Source organism: Vidua chalybeata, chromosome 29 (assembly GCF_026979565.1).
Source record: "Vidua chalybeata isolate OUT-0048 chromosome 29, bVidCha1 merged haplotype, whole genome shotgun sequence".
Classification (NCBI taxonomy): Eukaryota; Metazoa; Chordata; class Aves; order Passeriformes; family Viduidae; genus Vidua; species Vidua chalybeata.
Genome location: NC_071558.1, coordinates 395,795 through 412,593, shown reverse-complemented (window position 1 = coordinate 412,593; position 16,799 = coordinate 395,795). Strand labels below are relative to the sequence as shown.

General features: G+C 64.7%; 3 protein-coding genes and 1 non-coding gene across 5 annotated transcripts; 3 read left to right on the top strand and 1 right to left on the bottom strand.

Moving 5' to 3' along the window:
* The first annotated feature begins 34 nt into the window (after nt 1-34).
* On the top strand, nt 35-1,069 carry SNAPIN (SNAP associated protein). Its single transcript, XM_053967238.1, has 4 exons — nt 35-175; nt 498-544; nt 623-741; nt 816-1,069. The coding sequence occupies exons 1-4, from the start codon at nt 69-71 to the stop codon at nt 903-905; spliced, it is 363 nt and encodes a 120-aa protein (XP_053823213.1). The 5' UTR covers nt 35-68; the 3' UTR covers nt 906-1,069.
* Nucleotides 1,070-1,324: 255 nt separating this feature from the next.
* ILF2 (interleukin enhancer binding factor 2) lies at nt 1,325-5,071 on the bottom strand. The gene is made up of 14 exons (XM_053967224.1): nt 5,007-5,071; nt 4,579-4,620; nt 4,390-4,432; nt 3,694-3,798; nt 3,427-3,504; nt 3,160-3,262; nt 3,002-3,067; nt 2,798-2,914; nt 2,634-2,712; nt 2,326-2,413; nt 2,152-2,213; nt 1,872-1,986; nt 1,704-1,794; nt 1,325-1,623 (listed from the first exon to the last, which is right to left on the bottom strand). Exons 1-14 carry the CDS (start codon nt 5,009-5,011, stop codon nt 1,463-1,465), a joined length of 1,155 nt encoding a protein of 384 aa, XP_053823199.1. The 5' UTR covers nt 5,012-5,071; the 3' UTR covers nt 1,325-1,462.
* Nucleotides 5,072-5,282: 211 nt separating this feature from the next.
* TRNAM-CAU (transfer RNA methionine (anticodon CAU)) lies at nt 5,283-5,354 on the top strand. Its single transcript has one exon. It is a non-coding gene; the product is annotated as a tRNA-Met (tRNA).
* Nucleotides 5,355-6,168: 814 nt separating this feature from the next.
* On the top strand, nt 6,169-16,479 carry NPR1 (natriuretic peptide receptor 1). Of its 2 annotated transcripts, none has more exons than XM_053966799.1 (21): nt 6,169-6,953; nt 9,352-9,551; nt 9,907-10,020; nt 10,258-10,393; nt 10,574-10,665; nt 10,755-10,890; nt 10,965-11,049; nt 11,135-11,255; nt 11,761-11,835; nt 11,920-11,997; nt 12,093-12,197; nt 12,345-12,416; nt 12,661-12,820; nt 12,892-13,047; nt 13,435-13,603; nt 13,888-14,034; nt 14,113-14,305; nt 14,891-15,065; nt 15,555-15,653; nt 15,746-15,837; nt 16,227-16,479. In XM_053966799.1, exons 1-21 carry the CDS (start codon nt 6,263-6,265, stop codon nt 16,287-16,289), a joined length of 3,159 nt encoding a protein of 1,052 aa, XP_053822774.1. In that variant the 5' UTR covers nt 6,169-6,262; the 3' UTR covers nt 16,290-16,479. The 2 variants fall into 2 exon arrangements, with proteins under 2 accessions (XP_053822774.1, XP_053822773.1); XM_053966798.1 differs by having other exon boundaries at nt 10,962-11,049.
* Nucleotides 16,480-16,799: the final 320 nt, after the last annotated feature.

Genomic DNA, 16,799 nt, shown 5'->3' with positions numbered 1-16,799 from the left:
GGAAGCGGCCTCTCCCTCTCCCCGCGGACTCAGTTTCCCAGTAGCCCCCGCGGCGCCTGTGGGCCAAGATGGCGGCGGGGAGCGGCCCCGGGGCGCGGGAGCTCTTTGCTGAGGGGCTCCTGCAGTTCCTGCGGCCCGCGGTGCGACAGCTCGACCGCCACGTCCACAGCGTCAGGTCCAGCCACGGAGAGCGGCCGGCAGCGGGGCAGGACGGGCCGGGAGCGGGGCGGGGCGCGGCGGGCCGGGCTGCAAGGCTGAGGGGCAGGTAGAGCCGGGGAGGGCAGTTTTATGGGGCTTTGGGGGTACGTGAGGGCGAGTTCTGGGCCTGAAGGACTTTGGGGGTACGTGAGGGCGAATTTTGGGGCTGAAGGGCTTTGGGGGTACGTGAGGTGGGCAGTTCTTGGCGTTGGTGGCTGGGGGGTGCTGGGTTCCATATTGGGGATGTAGAGGTGGATTTGGGGTGTGGATCCAGGGTTTTACCTGTCCCCCTTCCACAGGGAGAGCCAGGTGGAGCTGCGGGAGCACATCGACAGCCTGGCCACAGGTGAGCCAAAGCCGGGGGGGGTCACCCCTGTCCCCCTCAGCGTGAGGGTACAGGGGGCTCACCCAAACCCCTCCCCAGAGCTCTGCCGCATCAACGAGGACCAGAAAGTGGCGCTGGACCTCGACCCCTACGTGAAGAAGCTGCTGAACGCCCGGCGCCGCGTGGTGCTGGTTAACAACATCCTGCAGAATGCCCAGGTGAGGGGGCACAGGAGTTTTGAGGGTCCCAGAGCCCCCCCCAGGTGCTGACAGGTGACTTTTGCTGTGTCCAGGAGCGGCTGCGGAGGCTGAATCACAGCGTGGCCAAGGAGACAGTGCGGAGGAGGGCCATGCTGGAGGCCGGGGGCTACCAGGGCAAGTGACCAGCCAGGGGAGCAGGTGACCAGCCAGGGGAGCAGGAATCCCTGTTTATCCCAGCTCAGGAATTGAGGGGATGTCCCCCATCACCTGCAGCTGAGGGACCCGGGACGCTCCAAGCCGTATTCCCGGATTTGTGGGTGCTGGAATAAAAGTGACTGAGAATTTGTGATGCTCCCACGTCCCTGAGGGGCTTTGGGGACAACAGAGCCAGGCAGGTGCTGCCTGGGGGGTCTGGGCACCTCCAGGTTGGATTTGGACTCCCCCAGGTGGAACTGGGGGAGGCCCAGGGGGGATTTGGGCTGCCCCAAGTGGGGTCTGAGCAGCCCCAGGTGGCTCCTTCAAGTCTTGGATCATTCTCCTGCTGCTCCACCTGCCTCGTTCCCATCTGTCCCACATGGACCTGAACAAGCAGAACACGCTGGAAAGGGGGAACAACTTTAATGTGCAACGTACAAAACAGGGACAAGGGACAGGGACACGTCAGGTGACCGAGGAGGGGCTCTGACCCCCAGGTGTCCCTCGGCTGGTGTCCCCTCACCTGCTCCGGGCAGCACAGGTGTCACTCCTGTGTCTCCATGCTCTCCTCCTCCTCGCCCGCCGCTGGCTCTTCCTGGTTTTCCTCCTCCTCTTCCCCTTCTTTCTTCTCCGGAGGTTTTTCGTACGCCTTCTCCGACGGCGTCACGATCACCCCATCCCACGTGGACATCTCGGAGGCCAGGTCTGCCCCAAGAGGTGATGCTGGGCACCCGCTCAGGGACCCCAGCCCCGTCGCCACCTGGGCACCCCCCAGCCCCACTCACAGCTGGCGTCACCCTCCTGTCCCAGGATTTTCCGGTACCCTCCGTGGGAGAGGATGCGCACGAGGGTCTGGGCAGTGTAGCACACCATGTCCTGGGGACGGGGACGGGTCAGTGTGGGGTCAGTGACCCCTCCCCGAGTCCCCTGCCCTTCAGGGACCCCCTCCTCACCTGCTGCTCCAGTGTCATCACTGTGTGCACGCGGAAGTTGCCGCTCTCACACGGATCCGTGATGCCGACAGAGCCGGGCAGGAAGAGCCCGGCCGCCAGGATCTGGAGGCAGCGCCTGCACAGGGACGTTCTGGGTTAAAAACTGGATTCTTCCAGCAAAAACTCCACCAGGAGATCCCAGCTGGATGGGCTGGATTTATCTCCCAGTCAGCCCGTGAGATTCCAATGGTTTTATCAGGAAAACAATGGGAATTCCTGTGAGGGAAGCCATGCCACCGACCTGTAGGCGATGTTGAGGGCCAGGGGCTGCCGGGTGGGATTGTTCATCACGGCGTAGTGCCCCTGCAGAGGAAAGGAGCAGGAATTAGGGCAGGAAGAACAGAAGAATCCCAGCCTGGGGCAAGAATCCCAACTCCTGCCGGGATCGGGATCAGCACCGCATCGGTGACCCCACCAGCAGGTCCAGGATCCAGGGCGTGAGCGGCTCGAAGCCAGGGAAGCGAATCCTCAGGTCCTTGAGCAGCCGGATCAGGACCTTCACCCTGGAGCAGAGGCAGGAAGAGGCTCAGTCCCACACTGAGATTGCTCTCCGTGTTCTTGGGAACAGGGACTTGGATCCAGAATGAGAATTTGGACCCAGAATGAGAATCTGGATCCAGAACGAGGATTTGGATCCAGAACGAGGATTTGGATTCAGAACGAGGATTTGGACCCAGAATGAGGACCTGGATCCAGCCCCGGCTCTGCGGGCACTGGACTCACGTGGACTGCGAGGCGTTCTCCTCGAACCACCGCGCGTGCCGGATAGCAGCCAGGGCGCTCTGCAACACCTTGATGTCCACTGCAAGAAGCAGAAATTCCCGGTTTTCCCAGGCGGCCCCGGGCACCGCGGCAGCTCCGGGCAGGAGGCATGGCTGGGCGCTCACGGTGCAGCTCCGGGTCCAGCTTGCGCAGGTTGGGCGGCACCGTGGTGATCAGGATCTTCACCGTGGCGTCAGCTGAGCTTATCTCGAAGCCAGTCTCGTTGGTCAGCATGGTCAGGACTGCGGGGAAAGAGCGGGAATTGCGCGTGGAGGGGCCGGGAATCTCCACGGATCTCTGCGCCTCGCCGCTCGGGAGCGCGGCCTCACCTTCGCTGGGGTCCTGTGCCCGCAGGCTCTCCACCACCTTGTTCCCCAAGGCTGCTACGGCTTCCACTGGGAAAAAGGAGAAGGAAAAGGAGGAGGAGAAGGGTCGGAGCGAGGCTTGGTGCCAAGAGCCGCTGCGATGCCGCCCAGGTGGCACTCACAGGTGGGCAGGATCTTCAGGATCACCACCAGATCCGCCACGTTGTGCCCCGTCGTCATCGTCCCCTTCTTATAAGAGCCCACCTGGCGAACCTCCTCGATTTGCTGGCGGAAAAAACAACCCAAATCCCCGGAATCAACCCACATGCCGCATTTGGGGGGTCAGCATTGAGCCTTAACCCACCCTGAGCCAGGAGCACCCTCCCATTTTCCAGTCCCACCACTCTGGGCCTCACCCATGGAGCTCCTTCCCCAATGTCTGCACTCACCACTTCAAATGTTCCCGGTGCCACAATCAAATTGTCGATGACATTGTTGATCTTGGTCACCAGGGACAGGATGGAAGCCTGGGAAGGAACAGGACAGGGTTATCTGGGAACAATCCCATCTGCCGAGCACAGAATCCATGTTATTCTCCAAACCACTCCCCCAGAGTGCTTATTCCAGGCAACTAACTAATTTTTAGGCCACTCCTGAAAAACTTTGGATTCCCCAAGCCCCATCCTGAGGAGCTGGGGGAATTTTGGGCACAGCACCTGCTCGGCAGCAGTGGGAGCCAGGTCCTGGTTCCTCTTGAGCAGGGCCTCGCTGAAGGCCGTCTCGTCCGCCGCGGGCTTGACGCGGGGAAAAGCCATCTCACACTGGAAAGGGACAGAATTCCCACCGGGATCTCATCCTCCATGCTTCTGTCAGCCTCCAGGAGCTGCACAGGTGTGCAGCAGCTCCCACCTGTGCACCCCCAGAGGGTTTTATGAAGTCTACTAAAGGAGTTACTAAATTAACTCATTAAACCCCGTTATGTGCAGCCACAGGGCCTTGGAGTCACCTGTGCAGAGGGCAGAAACTCAGGGAATTTGGGAAGAGGGAATGATTTCCTCGTGGGAAAGGTGGGAAACAGGTATGTGAACAGCTGAGGGGATTGGCATCACCCTGAGAAGGGGGGAGAAACCTCACTCCAAGGATTTACCTGTTACAATCCCAAAAACCCCAATCCTGGAGCGATTTGTGTCATTATTCCTCAACTGGGCCCCGTTATCCCATTTCCAACAGGAGAAAAATCCTCTAGTGTGGCTTTTTTACTCAACCACCAGCGTTTTTAGGGAATTCCTTCAGTTCAGCCACACCACGAGAACCCAACCCCCACAAATCAGGGATGAGGGGTGGGGGGTCGTTAAACCGGGAAAAGTCCTGGAAAATTCCCGGGAATCGCCCTGGGGGCGGGGGTTACTCACGACATAGAAGTCGAAGGGGATGTGGGGCACAAAGGGCCGGAACCTACAGGGCAGAGAAAACCCCAATTCATTCCCTGCGGCCCTAGACCCCCCCACCTCCCGCCCTGTCACGACACGGTCCTGTCGCGACATGCAGGGAGCCGGCCCCCCGGGCCCCTACAGTAGCACCGGACCGGCCCCGGGACTCGCCTGGAACCGAAGCGGCCGCCGCGGCCGCGGCCTCGATCGCCCCTGCGGAGAGAGAAGGGGAGCGGCGCTGACGGGGGGCCCCGACCCCCGCCCCGCCCCGGCCCTCCCGGTGCTCCCCGCCCGCCTCCCCCGGTCCCTCCCCGGTCCCCCATCCCCGGTTTCGGTGCTGGTCTCCCCCACTGCCGGTCCCCCTTGGCCCTGATCCCCCCGGTTGTTCGCCCCGCTCCCGCCGCTCTTTTCCCGTTCTTCCGCCCCGCTCCAGGTGTCTCCCCGGTCCCGCGGCCCCCCAGTCCCGGTCTTTCCCCGGTGCCGCTCCCCCCACGGTCCCCGTGGTCCCTCCCGCTCCCGGTTCTCCTTCCACTTCCCCCCGTCCTCCCCTAAACCCGGGATCCCGCCGGTCGCCCCAGTGCCAGAGCCGCTGTCCCCACCTCATGTCGCCGCCGCTCCCGACAATGAAGCGCCGCTCGCAGACCCCGCAGCAACCCGCCCGTTCATTGGTCGCTGCTCTCCCCCCACCCGCCCCTCGCGGGCGCTCCGCCGGCAGCTATTGGTGAAGCGGCGCATCAATCAGAGCGGGAAGCGGCCAATGGCGGCGCGCGCCGGGCAGCCGCTGGAGGGGGCGCGGAGCCCATGAATGGAGAACGCAGGGCCCATGAATGGCGCGCGCCACGGCCATAAGGCGCCCGGCGAAAGAGAAATACAGTAGCAGAGTGGCGCAGCGGGAGCGTGCTGGGCCCATAACCCAGAGGTCGATGGATCGAAACCATCCTCTGCTAGCAGATTTTTTTTCTTTTTGCCCCCCTTCCACTTGACTCCGCGCGAGGTTTGCTTTGCTCCTTAATGTTTTTTATTTGCTGCGTTGATTTCTTAGCGCTCCCTAATGCTTTGCCCAGGCTTGTCCCGCGCGCCGAGCCGGCAGCGGCAGCGTGCGGTTACCGCTTGGGGTCACGGGTGTCACCCCACCCGCGTCCCCGAGCGCCACGCGCGCGGCCCCGGGAGCTGCGGGCGCGACGCGGCCGGACCGTTGCGCGCGCCCCCGCAACCAAGTGCGTCCCCCTGTGTGTGTCCCCATCCGCGCGTGTCCCCAACCTCTGGCCGTGTCCCCATCCGCGCGTGTCCCCCGAGCGCTGCCAGTGTCCCCGGCAGCCGCGCAACCCCCGACTGGCACCTCCGGGGTCACACCCCCGCTGCCGTGGGGCTGCCGTGACCCCTCCACGGGGCAGAACCTCCCACGGAGGTGGGAGGCCAGACGTGTCCGAGCCCCCTCGGGTCCCCCAGGGCTGCGCGAAGGCTCCGGAGCTGCGTGGGGACAGCGTGGGGTCCGTGGGTCGGGACGTCCCCTGCTCCCTAATGAGTTTCTCGTGTCTCAGCGCCCCACGCGTGACCGGGTCAGCAGCGGCACGTGGGTGGCGGCGGCCGCCGGGACTCAACGCACGGAGGGGACAGACTCCGCACATCGCCCCAAGCCCCGTCCCACCGCCCCACGGGTGGGAATGTCCCCACCCACCAGCGGGCGGCCCCATCCGCCGCCCATCCCGGCTGGAATGCCGTGGGGGGAGCGGGCAGGAAGGAGTTAAGCTCGGTGTGGATGATAACGGCCCTTTGTGTCACCAGTGGGGGGGGCGAGCAAGGGCTCAGCCCCGCCGCGGGGCGGGGGGGGGAAGCCACTCTCCGTCCGTGGGCGATGCTGGCGGTGCTGGCCCCGCTCCTGGCCCCGCTCCTGGCCCTGCTCCCGGGCGCGGTGACGGCCCCGGCCCCGCTGACCCTCGCCGTGGTGCTGCCCCAGCACAACCTCACCTACCCGTGGGCTTGGCCGCGCGTGGGACCCGCCGTGCGCTTGGCCGCGGCCGCCGTGAATTCCCGGCGGGATTTGCTGCCCGGCTTCACCCTCGGGTGGGTGTTCGGCAACAGCGAGGATCGCCACGGGGTCTGCTCGGAAATGGCCGCGCCGCTGGTGGCCGTGGACCTGCGGCTCGCCCATCACCCCGCGGCGTTTTTGGGGCCGGGGTGCGTCTACTCGGCGGCGCCGGTGGCCCGGTTCACCAGCCACTGGCAGCTGCCGCTGGTCACGGCGGGGGCCGAAGCCCACGGCTTCGACGACAAGAGCGAGGAGTTCGGCTTGACCACCCGTGCCGGCCCCAGCCACCGCAAACTGGGCGAACTGGGCGTGCAGCTGCACCGGCGCTTCAACTGGACGCGGCGGGCGCTGCTGGTCTACTGGGACGAGCGGGTGGACGACCGGCCCTACTACTTCGCCGCCGAGGGCTTGTACGTCCAGCTGCCCACCCTGCGCAACCTCACGGTCATGGACGTCGTGTTCCGCGACGGCGGCAACTTCTCCTTCATCATCCAGGAGATCAAGGCGAAGGGGCGCAGTGAGTGCCGGGGGACGGGGCCAGCGGGGCGGGGGGACGGGGACAGGGCGGCGCACGGCCCCACACGGGAGTGCCAGCCCAACACACGAGAGTGCCAGGCCCCATACGGGAGTGCCAGCCCCACACACGGCAGTGCCCAGCCCCACACGGGTGTGCCTGGCCCCACACGGGAGTGCCAGCCTTACACACGGCAGTGCCCAGCCCCACACGGGAGTGCCAGCCCCACACGGGTGTGCCTGGCCTCACACGGGAGTGCCAGCCCCACACACGGCAGTGCCCAGCCCCACACGGGAGTGCCAGCCCCACACATGGCAGTGCCCAGCCCCACACGGGAGTGCCAGCCCCACACGGCAGTGCCCAGCCCCACATGGCAGTGCCCAGCCCCACACCGGTGCCCGTGGGTGTGCCAGGCTTGGCACGCCTGTGCCCGGGTGTTCATGGCCATACATGGCTGTGCACAACTTTACAGGGGGTGCCCACAGCTGGCCACGGGCACTCCTGGCCATGCCCAGCCGTGCCCGGTTTCACATGGGGCTTTCACGGGCGCTCCGCAGGTGGCCGGGCACGGCCGGGCACGGCTTTGTGGGGGTGTTTGCAGCCGTGCCCGGCCATGCACGAACTTCATGCGGGGATTCCGTGGTTATTCACGGCTGTGCCGAGGTTTTCGGGGCCGGAGAGGGCTAGGCAGAGCTTTGCACGGGGGTTTTGTGGGTGTTCGCAACTGTGCACGGCTGTTCATGGCTGTACATGACTGTTCATGGCTGTTCATGGTTGTGCACGGCTGTTCATGGTTGTACATGGCTGTTCATGGTTGTACACAGCTGTTCATGGCTGTTCATGGCTGTTCATGGTTGTACACGGCTGTTCATGGCTGTTCATGGTTGTGCATGGCTGTTCATGGCTGTACATGACTGTTCATGGTTGTTCATGGTTGTTTATGGCTGTACACAGTTGTTCATGGCAGCACACGGTTGTTTCTGGTTGTTTCTGGTTGTTTCTGGGTGTTCATGCCTGTTCATGGTTGTTTCACAGCTGTTCACAGTTGGTCATGGTTGTTCATCACAGCACACAGTTGGTCATGGTTGTTCATGCCTGTACAAGCCTATTCAAGGCTGTTCATGGTTGTTCATGGCTGTGTACAGTTGTTCACAGCTGTTCAGGGTTGTTCACGGTTGTTCATGGCTGTTCATGGTTGTACATAGTTGTTCATGGTTGTTCACGGCTGTTCATGGTTTTTTGTGGTTGTTTATGGTTGTTCACAGCTGTTCATGGCTGTTCATGGCTGTTCATGGTTGTTTACGGTTGTTCATGGCTATTCATGGCTGTGAGTGGCTGTTCATGGTTGTTTACGGTTGTTCATGTTTTTCTGTGGTTGTTTATGGTTGTTCACAGCTGTTCATGGCTGTTCATGGCTGTTCATGGTTGTTTATGGTTGTTCACGGCTATTCATGGCTGTTCATGGCTGTTTGTGGTTGTTTATGGTTGTTCATGGTGGTTTATGGTTGTTTACAGCTGTTCATGGCTGTTCACTGTTGTTCACCGTTGTTTGTGGCAGCCCACGTCTGTCACAGCCGCACACACATGTCCCCCACACTGCCCCTGCCCCACGCTGAGCGTCCGGACCCCTGCACCTCTCCCCACTCCGTGTCTCATCAGGGTCTCTGGGCGTTGTCACCTGTCCCAGTGTCCTGGGCTGGCTCGGTCCCGTTCCATGGCGCTGCTCCAGCCCCGGCTGGCACCGGGAGCCCCGGCTGCTCAACCTCGGGGGCGCATTTTGGGCCCCCGGGGGTGGCACGGCGGGAGGGGCCGTGGCGGGGACCCAGCGGCACCCCCGGGGTCACGGTGTCGCCGGGAATCCATCAGGGCCGCGGGGCAGAGGAAACGGAGTCAGGAAAACAGGAAACCTCGGCCTGGCGCCGAGGGCAGCGCCAGGCAGGGCACGGGGGGCCAGCAGCGGGGTCGGGACCCCCCGCCCCGGGGGCACCGCGACCCATTCCCATGTCACGCAACGGCCGGGGACCCCCAGGATGCGGGGCTGGGGTCTCCAGGGGTGTTGGGGGTCTCAGGGCTGTGTCACACAATAACCAGGGACTCCCGGGATGTGGGGCTGGGGTCTCCCAAGGGTGTTGGGGGTCTCAGGGCTGTGTCACACAATAACCAGGGACCCCCAAGATGTGTGGCTGGGGTCTCCAGGGTCTTCCAGGCATGTTGGGGGTCTTGGGGCCATGTCACAGAGTAACCAGGGACCCCCGGGATATGGGGCTGGGGTCTCCAGGGGTCTCCCAGGTGTGTTGGGGTCACCAGCCCATGTCACACAATCACCAGAGACCCCTGGGATGTGGGGCTGGGGTCTCGGGGCTGCCAGAGGTCCTGCGCTCCAAGGGCCGTGTCCCCCCAGTCGTGTACGTGTGCTGCGCCCCGGACACACTGCGGGAGCTGATGCTGCAGGCGGAGCACGAGGGGCTCACTGGTGGCGACTTCGCCTTCTTCTACATCGACACGTTCGGGGCCAGCCTGCAGGGCCAGCGCTTCCCCGAGCCCCAGCGGCCCTGGCACCGCGGGGACCCGCACGACGCCCGCGCCCGCCGTGCCTTCCAGGTGAGCGGGGTGGGCACGGGGGCACGCCCAGGTGGGCACAGATAGCCCCAGGTGGGCAGGGACACGCCCAGGCGGGCCCAGATGGCCCCAGGCTGGCACAGACATGCCCAGGTGGACACGGGGACACACCCGGGTGGGCACAGATGGCTCCAGAGGGTCAGGGACACACACAGGGGGGCACAGATGGCTCCAGGTGGGCAGGGACACGCCCAGGTGGGCACAGATAACCCCAGGTGGGCACAGGGACACTCCCAGGCAGGCACAGATAGCCCCAGGCCGCAGGGACATGCCCAGGTGGGCACAGATGGCTCCAGGAGGGTCCGTCCAGCCCCTCCAGCCCCTGTCCCCGTGCCAGGCTGTCACCATCATCACCTACAAGGAGCCCGAGAACCCCGAGTACCAGCCCTTCCTAGAGCGGCTCAAGGAGGAGGCACGGGACCACTTCAACTTCTCCATGAAGGATGGACTGGTGGGACACTGCTGGAGCCGCGGCAGGGGGGGGACACCGGGCGGGGGACACCTGGGGACAAGGAGAGCCCAGGGTGGGGCTGGAGGAGCTGGGGGTCACGGGATGGAGCTGAGGACAACGGGACAATGGAATATGGGGACACCGGATTGAGCTGGAGCTGCTGGGGGACACGGGATGGATCCGGGGATGGGGACCCCCAGCTGTGTCCTGTCCCCTGAGCTGTCCCTGTGTCCCCAGATGAATTTCATCGCCGCCGCCTTTCACGACGGGGTCCTGCTCTACGCCCAGGCCCTCAATGAGACCCTGGAGCGCGGCGGCTCCGTCAGCGATGCCTCGGCCATCACCCGCCAGATGTGGAACCGCACCTTCTACGGTGAGACCCAGCCCAACCCCTCCTCGTCCTGTCCCATCCTCTCCTTGTCCCCAGCCCTGTCCCCCTCCCAGCCCGGTGCCGCCTGCCAGTCCCCCCGCCAGCCCCACTCCCAGGTTGATATTTGGGGATCAGAGCCCCCCTCGAAGCCCCCCGCCCCAGCCCCTCACCCTCCCTCCCCAGGTGTCACCGGCTTCCTGAAGATCGACGAGCAGGGGGACCGGGAGAGCGACTACTCCCTGTGGGACATGGATCCTGAGCAGGGAAACTTCCAGGTGAGCCCCGGCACGGGGGCAGCCGGGCCCGGGGGGGGGTCCGGGGGCTTCCCTCCAATCATTCCTTGTCCCCCCCAAACATCCCAAAGATCGTGGCCAACTACAACGGCACCACCAAGAAGATCCAGATGGTGCCGGGGCGAGAGATCCACTGGCCGGGGAACGCGGTCCCGTCCGATGTCCCTCCCTGCGGCTTCGAGGACACCGACTCCCAGTGCGGTAAAGGTGTGGGGGGGAGCCGCGAGACCCCCGCCCGGCCCCCCCCCCGGGCCCTGACCGCTCCCTCCTCTCCCCAGTAGCCTCGCTGTCCACGCTGGAGATCCTGTCCCTCGTGGTCAGCCTGATCCTCGCAGCCATCACCATCACCTCCTTCTTCATCTACAGGTGCAGGGCTGCGGGGCGGGTGGGGACCCCGGGGCAGGGCGGGGGGGCACGGGCCAGGGTCTCATGAGCCCCCCCACGGGCACAGGAAGCTGCAGCTGGAGAAGGAGCTGGCGGCCGAGCTGTGGCGGGTGCGCTGGGAGGATTTGCAGATGAGCAGCCTGGAGAAACATCTGCGCAGCGCCGGCAGCAAACTCACCCTGTCCCTGGTGGGCACTGGGGGCACCGGGGGGAGCGCGGGGAGTGGGGCCGGGGTCACCCCATGGCCCCTCTTGGGGATCAGAGACCGATGTCACGCCCCGGACCCGCTCGGGGACGGGGGACAGGGGTTGCCCCATATCCCTGCTCAGGGACCGGGAACTGGTGTCACCCCACAGCTCAGGGACCGGGGATTGTGGGGGCCGGGGTCACGCCACAGCTCAGGGCTCGGGGACCATGGGGACCAGGGATCGTGGGGACCGGGGTCACTCCGCAGCCCCACTCAGGGCCCGGGGATCATGGGGACCGGAGTCACCCCACAGCTCAGGAACTGGGGACTGTGGGGACTGGGGTCATCCCGCAGCCCCGCTCAGGGCCCGGGGATCATGGGATCTGGGGTCACCCCGGAGCTCAGAGACCGGGGATTGTGGGGACCGGGATCACCCCACAGCCCTGCTCGGGGTCGCAGGACAGGAGGATTGGGGTGCCCGGGCTCACCCCACACCCCGCGCACAGAGGGGCTCCAACTACGGCTCGCTGATGACCACGGAGGGGCAGTTCCAGGTGTACGCCAAGACCGCCTATTACAAGGTAGGGGGGGCGGGGCAGCAGGGGGGGGACACCCACCCGCCGTGTTCCCACCTGCCGTGTCCCCACCCCTCCGTGTCCCCCCAGGGGAACCTGGTGGCCGTGAAGCACGTGAACCGCAAACGCATCGAGCTGACGCGCAAGGTCCGCTTTGAGCTGAAACACGTACGTGGGTGACCCCAGGGGGAGGCCCCGGGCCGGGGTGGGGGGGTGACGACACAGCGGGACCCCGGCCCACCCCCCCACGCTGTCCCCGGTAGATGCGGGATGTGCAGAACGAGCACCTGACGCGGTTCGTCGGCGCCTGCACCGACCCGCCCAACATCTGCATCCTGACCGAGTACTGCCCGCGTGGGAGCCTCCAGGTACGGCCGGGACCTTCCCGGGGCTGCGCTGGGACCGGGACCGGGACCCTCCTGGGGCTGCACCGGGACCGGGACCGGGATCCTCCTGGGGCTGCACCAGGACCGGGACCCCCGGCCCGGGTCCGCCCCTCACCCCCGTGTCCCCAGGACATCCTGGAGAACGAGAGCATCACGCTGGACTGGATGTTCCGCTACTCCCTCACCCATGACATCGTCAAGGTATCAGTGATGCTCCTGGGAGGTTCCCCAAACTGTGGGGGTCCCCCATCCCACAGGAGTCCCTCATCCCACAGGAATCCCCTATCCCACAGGAATCCCCCATCCCACAAGGATCTCCATCCCACAGGAATCCCCCACCCCACAGATCTCCCCCACCCCACAGGTCTCCCTGACCCCACAGGTCTCCCCCCACCCCACGGCTCACCAGGGTCCGGCCGTGTCCAAGCTCTCTCTGCACCTGCAGGGGATGCAATTCCTGCACAACGGGGTCATCGTCTCCCACGGGAACCTCAAGTCCTCCAACTGCGTGGTGGACTCACGCTTTGTGCTCAAGATCACGGACTACGGGCTGGAGAGCTTCCGCGTGGCCCCCGACGGTGACGACACCCATGCGCTCTTCGCCAGTGAGAACCCCCCACGTCCCCCAAGTGTCCCCCGAGTGTCCCCTGGCCTGACCCCATCCCCGGTGCCGCAGAGAAGCTGTGGACGGCGCCGGAGCTGCTGCGCATGGAGGAGCCGCCGGCGCGGGGGACGCAGAAGGGCGACGTCTACAGCTTTGGCATCATCCTGCAGGAGATCGCCCTGCGCAGCGGCGTCTTCTACGTGGAGGGGATGGACCTCAGCCCCAAAGGTCAGCAGGGACCTGCTGGGGGGTGGCCAGACTGGCTGGTGGGGTCTGGAGGTGTGGATGGGTGGTTGGAACCATTGGTGGGTTCTTGGATGATCCATTGGTCCATTCTTGGATGTGTGTGGATGGTTGGAACCAGTGATGGGTTCTTGGACCAGGTGATGAGTTCTTGGACCAGGTGATGGGTTCTTGAACCTTCTGATGAGTTCCTGGACTGGTCAATGGGTTTTTGGACCCATGGATGGGGTTTTGGACCCGTTGATGAGTTCTTGGACCTTCTGATGAGTTCCTGGACTGGCCAACGGGTGTTTGGACCCACGGATGGCTTCCTGGACCCGCTGGTGAGTCCTTGTGGGTGCTGCCCTCCGTGACGGGTCCCCAACCCCGCAGAGATCATCGAGCGGGTGAAGAGCGGGGAGCGGCCCAGCTTCCGGCCCTCGGCCAATGTCGGCTGTCACCTGGAGGAGCTGGGGCAGCTGATGCAGCACTGCTGGGCCGAGGATGTCCTGGAGCGCCCCGACTTCAACCAGATCAAGGTCCAGCTCCGCAAGTTCAACAGGTGCCACTGTGGACCCCAACCCGCGGGCCAGAAAGGGTCCCTGGGTGAAGGGTGGCCTCCAGAGAGGGTCCCAGAGTGGGCGGTGACCCCTCGGAAGGGTCCCCGGATGAGGGGTGACATCCAGAGAGGATCTTTGGGTGGGAGGTGACTCCCAGAAAGGATCTCCGGGTGAGCGGTGACCCTCAGGGAGGGTCCCCAGGTGGGAGGTGACCCCAGGGAGGGTCCTGAGTGGGAGGTGACCCCCGAAAAGGGTCCATGGGCGGGAGGTGACCCTGTTCCCGCAGGGAGAGCAGCACCAACATCCTGGACAACCTCCTGTCCCGCATGGAGCAATACGCCAACAACCTGGAGGAGCTGGTGGAGGAGCGCACCCAGGCCTACCTGGAGGAGAAGCGCAAGGCCGAGGCCCTGCTCTACCAGATCCTGCCCCAGTGAGCTCCGGGAGGGTCCTGGGGGGCACCTCCGGGGGCCGTGCCTGCCCTGACCCCCCACCCCCCGCTGTCCCCCAGCTCGGTGGCGGAGCAGCTCAAGCGGGGGGAGACGGTGCAGGCAGAGGCGTTCGACAGCGTCACCATCTACTTCAGCGACATCGTGGGGTTCACGGCGCTGTCGGCCCAGAGCACCCCCATGCAGGTGGTGACGCTGCTCAACGACCTCTACACCTGCTTCGACGCCATCATCGACAACTTCGACGTCTACAAGGTGAGGGGGACACCTGGGGACATGGGGGGACAGGTGTAGGCACACAGGGACGTGTTGGACACGCTGGATGCTCTTGGCATGTCCCCAGTAGGTGTCACGGAATTCCAGAATCAGAAAATACCAGAAATCCAGAATCAGGGAATCCCAGAACCACAAAATCCCAGAACCCAAGAGTTCCAGAGCTTCAGTTTCCTGGAATGCTAATATTCCAGAATCCAAATACCCCAGAATCCCAATAACCCAAAACCCCAGAATTAGAGAATCCAAGCACAACAGAATTCCCAAATCCCCAAATCCCAGAATCCCAATACCCCAGAATCCCAAAACCCCCAGAATTACAGAATCCAAGCATAACAGAATCCCCAAATCCCAGAATCCCAAAACCCCAGAATCTCAAAACCCCAGAATGCCAGGATCACTGCAGCAGGAAAAGCCCCCCCAGCCCACAGAGCCCCATCCCCACCCCAGATGTTGCCCCAAGTGCCACCTCTGGGCATTCCTGGGTCAACCCCAGGCTGGGCACTCCAGACCTCCCTTCCCGAGACCTTTCCCTGAGGAATTCTCAGAATTCCCGCTCTCCCACAGGTGGAGACTATTGGCGACGCCTACATGGTGGTGTCGGGGCTGCCGGTGCGCAATGGGAAGCTGCACGCGCGGGAAGTGGCCAGGATGGCGCTGGCCCTGCTGGACGCCGTGCGCTCCTTCCGCATCCGCCACCGGCCCCAGCAGCAGCTGGAGCTGCGCATCGGCATCCACACGGGTGGGAACGGGAACGGGAATGGGGACGGGAATGGGGACGGGAACGTGAATGGGAACGAGAACGGGAATGGGAACGGGAACGGGAATGGGGACGGGAATGGGAACGGGAATGGGGATGGGAATGGGAACGGGAACGGGAATGGGAACAAGAATGGGAACGGGAACAGGAATGGGAATGGGAATGGGAATGTGCATTGGCATCCACACCAGTGGGAATGGGAATGGGAACGGGAATGGGAATGGGCATCGGCATCCACACGGGTGGGAACGGGAATGGGAATGGGAATGGGAATGGAGACGGGGACGGGAACAAGTATGGGAACAGGAATGGGAACGTGTTCAGAGACGGGGACAGAGATGGATACAGGGACAGGGACACAGCCAGAGCAGATGGGGGCTGGGCACCCCCTGACCCAGGGTGGCACAGGGGGACAGTGACACCTCAGGGCACAGCTGTGGCACAGGGGTGACGGCCGCGGGTGGCCCGCAGGCCCGGTGTGTGCGGGGGTGGTGGGGCTGAAGATGCCGCGGTACTGCCTGTTCGGGGACACCGTCAACACGGCCTCGCGCATGGAGTCCAACGGAGAGGGTGAGCACGGGGGGCTGGGGACAGCCCGGGGACACCCTGGGGACACCCCGGGGAGACCCCGGGGGTGCTCAGGGTGCCACCCCCCCCCCCAGCCCTCAAGATCCACATCTCGGGGGTCACCAAGGCCGTGCTGGAGGAATTCGGGTGCTTCGAGCTGGAGCTGCGGGGAGATGTGGAGATGAAGGTGAGTCCTGATCCCCCCAAACTGCCCTGAACCCAAAATGCCCCAACCCCAAACCGCCCTGACCCCCCCAAATTGCCGCAATACCCCCCCAAAGTGCCCTGACCCCAAACCGCCCTGATGCCCCCTAAACTGCCCCAATACCCCCCAAACTGCCCTGATACCCCCTAAAACTGCCCTGATACCCCCCCAAACCCCCCTAAACTGTCCTGATACCCCCCAAACTGCTCAAACCACCCCCAACACACCCCCAAACTGCCCTGATACCCCTCAAACTGCCCCAACCCACCCCCAAACTGCCCTGATAACCCCCAAACTGCCCCAAACCCCCCCAGTGCCCCCCCAAAGGGGACTCCCCCGCACCCCGGGGTACCCCCAATCCCCCCCCGCAGGGCAAGGGCAAGCTCAGGACCTACTGGCTGCTGGGGGAGCGCGGGAGCAGCACCCGGGGCTGACCCCAAAACCCGCGCCCCAAAACCCACACCCAGAGACCGCGGGGCACCACGGGCACGGAGCGGGGGCACCCCCGGATCGCCAACCCCCCGAAGTGGCTCCGGAGGGACCCCCGGTGGCACCGGGAGGGGTCCGGGGGGGCCGGGGGCGTCCCCGGAGCCGCCGTTTTTGTAATAAAGCTGCTGCGGACGCGCTCGGGGCTCTCCGTGCGGCTGCGGGAACGCGGGGGGGGCTGGGGGGGTCCCGGTGAGTCACATCCCGGGGGTCCGGGGGGGTCCCGGAGGTTTCCGGTGGGTTTGGAGTTCCCGGGAGGTTCCTGGCGGGTTCCTGGGTGTTTCTCCGGTGGGTTCGCGGTTCCCGGTGGGTTCCCGGGGATCCCGGGAAGTCTCTGGGTGGTTCTTGAGGGGTTCCCAAGGGGTTCCCGGGGGATTCCCGGGAAATTCCCGGTCATTTTGGAGTTCCCGGGGGGTTCCAGAGGGGTTCCCGGTGGGTTCCCGGGGTTTCCAGAGAGG